The sequence below is a fragment of the Miniopterus schreibersii genome (genome assembly GCF_964146895.1).
Source record: "Miniopterus schreibersii genome assembly, chromosome: 16".
Lineage (NCBI taxonomy): Eukaryota > Metazoa > Chordata > Mammalia > Chiroptera > Miniopteridae > Miniopterus > Miniopterus schreibersii.
The window spans coordinates 27,546,693-27,555,321 of NC_138116.1; the positions used below are offsets into that span (position 1 = coordinate 27,546,693).

An 8,629-nucleotide genomic window follows, 5' to 3' on the forward strand; every position below is an offset into this window, starting at 1 on the left:
GAGAGAATCCAGGCAGAGCAAGGGAGTGGGATGCAGACCTCTGACCAGGAGCGGGGTGGGCAGGACAAAGGGCCACCGAACTCCTTCCACTCCTGGGGCCCTGCACCTATTTCAGAGGTCACCAGAAGCCCTGTGCACAAACATCGCCCCCCCCTTCAGAGGGTCCTCATTTGCTTTGTGTCTTTGGGCAAGCCCCGCCCCCTTGGGCCTCAGTTTCCCCCTCTGTGAAGGGGATAGCACCATTCACCTCACAGGGTTGTTGAGAGATTAAAATGATACAGGGCCCTGGCCAGTTAGCTCAGCTGGTTAGAGCATCTCCCCAATACGCCACCGGGTTGTAGGTTCGATCCCCAGTCAGGGCACATACAAGAATCAACCAATGAATGCATAAACACGTGGAACAACACATCGGTGTTTCTCTCTCTCTCTTTCTCGCCCTCTAAAATCAATCAATAAAAATAATTTAAATAAAAGATACAAAAACAAATGTAGACATTCATGTTTGCTCCCTCAAATATTTTCCGATAAAACCTGTACTTTGCTTCAAAAAAGCTGGGGGGCGTGTAAGGAGCGGGTGCTGCCACCAGTGGTTCACAACTCAAGATACACACTGACTCATTCCCAAAACACAGGAGCATGCCCTGGGACCACCCTTCCCACCCTTCCCCCTCTGCCTGCAGGTAAACAAGCAGTGAGTGGAGGGGAAACACTTGGGCGTCAACACTCCCCCAGGCAGCCTTTGTCCAAAAACTTCTCTCCTTTCTCTCTGGAAAGTTCCGGGGAAATGTGGTTTCCAGCTCAATAGGGTGGAAAGAAGCCCAGACTGGGGATCTGGACACTTTGATTCAAGACCTAGACCTACTACATGTCAGATGTTATTTTGAAATCAGTTAATTTCTTTAAATTTCAATAACATGATAACAACCATACCCATCAAGTACTGACTACACACTTTGCCGAGTGTGATACACACACTATCTCGCTAGGCCTCACAGCAACCCTGAGGGGAGGGCATTATTCTAGGCAGTTTATGGATAAGAAAACTGAAACTGAGGCTTAAAGAGGTTACCTGGCTTGCCCACTGTCACACAGCTAGGAGGTGAACTGGGACTTGAGCCACATGTGTGTCCTCTCCAGGGCCCTAGTCACTCAGGGTGCCTAGTAAATGAGCAGAAGTCTGCAAGGTCCAGTGGAGGGAGCACAGGTCAGACAGAGAGCAGGGCTGGGCTCTAGTCGCAGCTCTCACTATTGCACGAATAAGCGGACTGGACAAGATGTTTCCGATGACCTTCTGACAATCCATGGTGCTCTGGTGGTAGCAGCCGGAGGGGCCAACGTGAGGGAGGCAGGCCCTCGGTCAGCGTGTGCTCCTGAGAAGAGATCTGAATCCAAGAGGACTCATGAGGGGCTGTAGTTGGACTTGTTCTTGAATAGGTGTGTCCCTGTGATGTGGCAGGCAGGCAGGCAGACAGCATACGGTCTCCGCTCCCTTGGCCCCACTGCTCAACCGCTATCAAATGCATTTCCATGAGTGGTCAGGAACAAAATCGTTAATTGGGCATGAGTGACAGGGTCACTGGGGCAGGGGCAGGAAGCTGGCTTTGTGGCGGAGGGAAGTCCACAGCCTCTAGGGCCCTAATAAGGGGTTGGAGGTTCAGAGCCCAAGCTCTAGTCAAGCCCGTGGCTTTGTCCCTCTCTGGGAAGCCCTCTCTGCTAGTTAACTGTGTGTTCTGGGGGGCTGCCGCCATGCCCGTCTCTGGAACAGGTGTGTTCTTTGTGGCTCCTCACTAATCCATTCAGCAGTCTCATCTGAAGCTCTTTTCAGCAAGCAGAACCCCCTTACGCCGCAGAAGGACTGCAAATGAGGTGGGCTTCAGGGTCAGGCCAAGGAAAGACCCCCAGGCTGGAGGGAGGGGGGCTGGGCAGGGGAAAGCAAGCAGGAAAATCCTCTGGGCTCACAAGTGGTGCTCTTTCCAGGAGCCCGGACTTGAAGGAGCTGGTTTAGAGAGGCCGTGCCTTTCCTGGGGAACCTGGACCTCAGAAGTGGCCCTGTGATTCTTCCCAGCAAAGTCTGACTCCCAGTCAAGAGACAGCTGTCAACAGACCACTGGCTGGTTATCAGGTATTGCAAAGAGAGTTTCTGTTTCTTTTTAATTCCCACAGCTGCCCCTGTCACCCCTGGAGTTAAAGATGATTGCCTCCATTTGAAAGGAGAGGAAACTGAGGTTCGGAGAGCTAATGCCACTTGCTCCCCATCACAAAGTCACTGAAGCCTGAGCCTGGGTCTACCGGACTCCAAATCCAGGGTTCTGTCCCCGGCAGCCCATCTAAGCAGCACTGTGCTCTGGTCATTACACGTTTACAATTCACATTTATAATTGTGGTGGGATAATTAAGACTTGTCCACTTTCCTTCTAGGAGATCAGCAAAATTGGAGGGTTTTTTTTTTTTGGGGGGGGGGGTCTGGGAAATGCATGCTCCCCTTGGGAAGGGAAAAAGGTAGACACAATCAAGTTCCTCTCAATTCTTCTTTTCCCTCTTGCTTGTTTGAGCTTGAAGGCAACTGTGCTGTGTGAATTCACAGAAGTCTGCTCCAAACCTTTCTGCTCATTAAAATTCACAGCTCTTGAAGGTATTTTTAAGGGTGAACCTGGAAATGGTTTTCCAACCCCAGAAGCCCTTTATGGGTGAACTGGGCTCTGGTCCCACATCTGCCACTGACCTGCTATTTGCCCTTGGATCCTTGAGGGCACCTCCTTGAAGTTCAGGAAGAGACTGAGAGTGAGATTATCAAAGCACAACCTTAACAAGAGGAATCTGTAGAAAAGCTACAGAACGGATATAAAGCAATAACTAAAAGGCATATTACGCGAGCAAAACTGTAACTATCAATGGAACAGATCAGAAACCTAAAATATACCCAACCACCTATAAAAATGTACCAAACGATAACATTTCTCAAACAATGTATAAAGGAAGTGTTTCTTTATAAGTGATGCTGGTGTAACTGGGCAGGAACAAGATCTGGGTGGAGTAAAAGCTTAGATGATTTCATCCCCCTAAATCATAAAAATAGTCGTAGGAGACACGAGCATGTAAGAGGGATGAACACTGTCTCAGGCCCGAAGCAATAGAAGGAACTGTGAAGCAAAAGCCCCACAGATTCAACTACAGAGAAATAAGGCATTTTTTACCATGATATTGCACTGTAACAACAGGTTAATATTTAGGGTAACTTTAAAATCTAGTATTTAGCAAAACCATTAAGATCCCAAGGATATGAAAAGACAATTCCTTCAAGCAGGAGTTAAAATAGGAATAAAAACATGGGACATGGTGGGATGGGGGGGGCAGATGAGGGGGGCAGAGTGATGACCTTCAGGTTTCCTGGCTGCTGTAACTTCTGGGATCGACGGGGAAGACTGAGGGAGGGGTGAGAATGGATGTGATGCTGCACACCTGCCTGAGCAGGCCAGACAAATGCCCAGAATGCCAGGGGCGCCGGCTGGATAAACTTCCAAGGGACTGGGGTCACCTGTTTCCTTCACTTCCAACTCCCACCAAAGGCATCCTGGACACTTAGTTGAGGGGTGACCACATAAGACCAAAAGGCCAAGGTCATGGCTTCTAGCCTTTGGGGTCCAATTAGCTTCATGCTGGGTCAGAGCTACTCAATGTGCTAAAGAAGTAGACAGCATAGAGGAACTGGTCCAATTCCATCCCTAACACCTGGAAAAAAGGTCCTAGCAGATCCCAGTTTGAAACCAGTTGACCACTGGTATCCCCTTGATCCAGGAGGGAAGGACTGACTGACTGGGGCCAGCCTCCCATCTTGCTGACCTCTGGGAAATGAACTCCAGGGCCACATCAGCTTGCAGGGACTCTGACAGGTGTGGTGTGAGTCCCACCCACCCCCTTCACCAGTCTGACCCATCGGGGCCGTCTGTGCGATGGTAGGGAGGCTGCCTGCGATGCCCAGCCAAATGTTCTTTCCTAAGTGCCCCAAGTTCATCATCCGCAATCCCTACCTCTAAGCAGGCCCAGAGGAAGAGGCAGGAGGGGTAAATCACTCCAGCTTCCCGAATAACCCGGCATCCTGAAGCTGTGAGTCCCTGTCTGTAGCTTCACACCTACTCTTCCTTTAGCCCTATCAGGGGAATGGCCCAGGGGTGGCTTCGCAAAGCAAGGGAACCAACGTGGAGACTGGATAGCTGCCAGAGGCCAAGCCCCATCCTTTAACACAAAGCACCGACAGCAAGGAGGGTGGCAAAAATGGGCTCCTAACGCCACACCAGGGACAGGGAGTAGACAGGCAGAACGTGTGAGAAAAAAACTGTCCAGAGTAAGTTTGGGGAGTTTCTTTCCCAGGATTAATTGTGCCTGTTCAGAATGGTTTCTGGGTGGACCTTCCCCCGAAACAGGGGGATGGGTCTTTGTAGCACTCAGGACCTCCCTTCCGTGGCAGAAATCAAATTGCACAGACCACCCACTAATATTAGGTACTACAACATTCTCTCTGTTCCCTCCAGTTCCAAACTCTTCCTACTAAAAGTTTTCCTCCATTCATCCAAACAGCTTGTTTTTAAATGTAAACACACGCCCAGGCACTAGCAAAGGAAATTAATCAAATGAGAAAGACAGACACAGACAGAGCAAAACAGAATGATACACTGTGTTCTAGGTTCTGATTCTAAATCTGACAAGAAGTGTGAAGGGCTGGCAGCTTGCTCATCGGGTACCAGTGGCAGCAAGTAGCTCCCTCCTGCCTCGGGGCTGCAGGCCAGCAGCTGCTGGACTCTTAGGAGCCGGAGAGAGTGTGGGTGGCACTTAGGAGCAGAGGGAGAGATGTGCTACTCCATCGGGACAGGAACTACTGGATGCTCCCCGAACCACAGCAGCCAGGCCTCACATTAACGTGGATGACACCCCATATCCCCGCCCCAGGCCCGCCATGTCTTTCCAGCTGCAATTCCACGCCTTTGGTCCCCCTTGGGCACCTGCATTTAGCCGGCTCCTCTACGTGAACTTGTCTGAAACCAGAGCTGTCATTTTTGCCAACCCCCCTCCCCAACCCTGACTTTTCCTTTTCCTTCTAGATTCAGAACCTTAAAGTTATACATGTGGTTCACCTTCTATTCAGCCTAGTGAGACCTTCCCCGCCTCCCATCGCCCCGTCCCTCTTCCTTTCCATTCTTACGGTTATCTTCCAAGTCAAGGTGCCTGTGTCCGTGCACTGCAGCAGGCTCCTAGCTAGCGCCTCTCATCCCTGCAGCCCACCCACCTCCACCCCACTGTCACACAGGATCTTCCCAAAGCGTGGCTTGGACCCCGTTAACAAACCCGCTAAAAAACACTAAAAAGGTTTCCCCTGCCCACAACACGATACGGTCTGGTCCAAGCTACTTTTATCATCTTTATCCCCCTCCCCAACAAAACATATCCCCGCACAAATGTCATGGCACAGTTGGTGTCGCCCCGGGAGCGCGGTGCTCACTATTTCCCCACGCTTTGGGACAGCTCTTGCCTCCTCTCCTGCAGCACCGTGGAAGAAAGAGCGAGGAAGAAACACACTAAACAGCACTCAGCGCGGGTTCCAAGCAGAGGGAACCATTTCCTGGCTGAAGGTCAAATGCCCATCTCCGGATTCCAAGGTTGGCACCCCCAACTCCATCCCATTCTCCACGCCGAGACTCCAGGCATTGCAAATAATCACGTTCAATTTTCCCTACACCCCCTCCCTCCATTCCTGCCAGAAAATCAGAGCAGAGTTAACTTTCAAAAGAGCCCCTACTGTGAGTCGCCCTCCAAGGACCGCTGGGATTTGACTTCACTGGTGGCCACAGATCTTTGCTAGTGGGTTAGAGAGGAGGGGATGTTAGCCTAAGCCGTTCCCCCACCTCCCCAGGCCAACTGCAATCCCCTGACATACAGAGACCATCCCGGACTTCCAATATGTATTGTCCAATTTCTGCAGAGTATAAACCCAGCCTCTGATGAAGCGGAGTTGAGAGGAGGAGGGGGGATGTCTCAGGGAAGCCCACCGCCTCCCCCTGGAACCTGGAGAGCAGTGTCTTCAGCCCGGGAGATGCTCTAAGCCACACCCCCGCATGACGTCACCACCTTAGGAGTGCAGAGCAGGGAGACTGATTTTGGAGAGGGCTAGAAGGAAGAGGGGGGTGCATTTAACTGCTCACATACCTGATCAAACAGGACTTTCCAGTGCTGGTAGAGAGGGAGGCCATGCGGGAGGGGAGGAAGAGAGAAAGAAAAACACATGCTTAACACCAAGGCTTCTGTAGCCCCCTAATATTTCTGACATAGCTTTCCAGCTGCTCCCCAAGTTCAGGGACCCACCATGAGCCCAGGGAAACCCTGGGGAGAGCTCCCCAGAGGAGTCAGTGCTGAGCAAAGGGAGGGAACTCGGGTGGGGGAGGAGTGTCTCTCTTCCCAAGGCAGGCGGGCAGGGGGATGAGCGGAACAAGGGGGATTCTCAACAATGACGAAAGAAAGGCGCCCCACGCTGTCCAAGGGCCTCTGGTAACTTCTAACAACGATACAGCCGATCTACCCCCCTCGCCTCCCAGGCCAGGGACTGCACGCCCAGGCCACATTCCCTCAGACCTGTTGCAGCGGCCTCGACCTGCTGGGGGCCAGAGGCGCCTCCTTACGCAGGAAAACTGGCCCCTGCGCGAGCACGAACACTGAACATTCTGCCTGCAGTTTGGGGGGAAGGGGCTCCCCCGACGAGCCGAAACCCACCCAGTCTCTTCCAAGGCTGAATCTGAGTGGTGAGCACAGGCGGTTGGTTCTACCAGGGCTTTGGGGCCAGAAGCGGGGGGGGGGGGGGGGGTGTAACTATGGGAGCCAAAGGGAAGGAAGATGTTACTCGTCCCCCACCCCCCGGGGACACATTGATACTCTCGGCTTAGGTTTGGCAGGTTGGGGGGAGGGGGGCTGGCTTCACTTTCGTATCCCCGCCTTGAGGGAGCGACAGGGCAGGGCCGAGAGTCTGCCCAGTTTTCCGCCTCTAGGTGCAGGTTGAGAAACTCCAGTTCCCAGGACTCCCCAGCGCCGTGCGCAGGTGACTTCCAGGACCCGGGGGGGGGGGGGGGGGTGCCGGGCGGCAGATGGCGGGGAAGCGCCCTGGGGAAGCCCCTCCCCGTCCTCGGGGCCGCCGCGCGCGGGGCCGGGACTCAGGAGCCCCCTTCTGGAGCCGCGCGGCTCGCGGCGCTCCGCTCCCCCTCCCGCCGGGTCCGGGACGCGGGCCAGCCACAATTTCAGCCAGGACCGCGACAGGGCAGGTGCCCGGCCCGCGCTCATCCGGGGGCGCAGAAGGGGGTCGTCAGGCCGGCCCGCGGCGCCGGGTTCCGGGGCCTCTGCGGCGCCCGCCCCTTCTCGGGGCTCGGAGAACCCGCAAGTGGGAGGGGAGGGCAGGGGAGGGGAGTCAGGGCTGTGACGCGGCCGCCTCTGCGGGAAAACGCCGTGTCCCGGGCACTGCACCAGCCGCGGGGAAGGGGCTCCGGCGGCCGCTGGGTCCCCGGCGCGGGGGAGGGGACGGTGTCCCGCAGGGAAGCCGCGGGAACGCGGGAGGGGGTGGCGCTCGCGCTTTGGGGAGACCGGTCCCTCCGCCCCTCCCGCCCGCGGGGACCCGGCCAATCCGGGGCGCTCCCGCGTCACCTTGAAACCTCCAAGTTGCCCCACGGAGGCGAGTCCGGGGCAGCTCTCCTCCTAGCGCCCCCCAGAAAGTTTGCCCGGGCGGGGGAGGGGCACTCACGTCCTCTGGCGCCGCCGGCGGCCGCTCGTCGGCCTCGGGTTCCAGCTCCTCGATGCGCTCCGCCTCGGCGCAGGCGGCCACTGCGGGGCCCGGGCTGGGGTGCTCGCCCATGCCGAAGCCGGGTGCAGGGGCGGCCAGCGGCTGCGGGGTTCGTCCCGGGGCGCCAGGCTAACTTTGCGCCGCGGCGCCCGTGCCGCTCGGGGGACTCAGCGCGCGCCGCGCCGCCTCCGCGCCCGCCCCGCCGCCCGCGCCCGCGCCCGCCCCCATGGCCCCCGCACCGCAGCCGCCCGACCCCGGGACCGCTCGCCCCTCCGCCGCCAAACTTCTCCGCGCCGGTGACCCGCCGGCCTTCGCCTCGGCCCCCACGCCCGGCTCCGAGGCGAGGGCGCCCTTGGGCTGGCCCCAGCCCCGCGGCTCCCCGCGCTCCCCGCGCTCCCCGCGCTCCCTTCCCGCTTCCCGCGGCCCCCGCTCTGCGCCCGAGTCTCCTCCTCCCCACGGACTCCGCGCGGGCGGCGCGCGGGCGCGGGCGGGGGCGGGGCTGCTCTGGGGGGACCGCCGCCGCCCGCCCCCTCCCCCCGGACGCCACCACCCGGGCGCAGTCGGTCAGAGCGCCGCGGCCCCGGGAGGGCGGAGGGCTGCGGCGCGGTTGGCAGGCAAGTGGCTGCACCTCCCGGGCCCGGGCCGGGGCTGCGCTGCGGGGGATGGGGCCCCCTCACCACCCGCCTTCACCCCAGGTCTGGTTTGTCCCTCTGCACGGGGCCCGGCGGTTGCGGGGAGCGGGGGTGGGGGGTGTAGTGCCCACCTTCCCTAAGCCCACCGGGTTAACGGTTAGTCGGGGGGCAGCAGATGCGTGAA

At 57.2% G+C, this 8,629-nt stretch overlaps 1 protein-coding gene across 2 annotated transcripts in view; it reads right to left on the bottom strand.

Moving 5' to 3' along the window:
- RHBDL3 (rhomboid like 3) overlaps positions 1 to 8,009 on the bottom strand; it is a 44,671-nt gene extending 36,662 nt beyond the window's left edge. Inside the window, exons 1-2 of one of the 2 annotated variants that reach the window (XM_081162877.1) lie at positions 7,775 to 8,009; positions 6,199 to 6,222 (exon numbers count right to left, since the gene is read on the bottom strand). In XM_081162877.1, the coding sequence (XP_081019003.1) occupies positions 6,199 to 6,222; positions 7,775 to 7,885 (135 nt within the window). In that variant the 5' untranslated portion in view covers positions 7,886 to 8,009. The remainder of the gene's footprint in view (positions 1 to 6,198; positions 6,223 to 7,774) is intronic. The other variant, XM_081162878.1, reaches the window with a different exon arrangement.
- Positions 8,010 to 8,629: the final 620 nt, after the last annotated feature.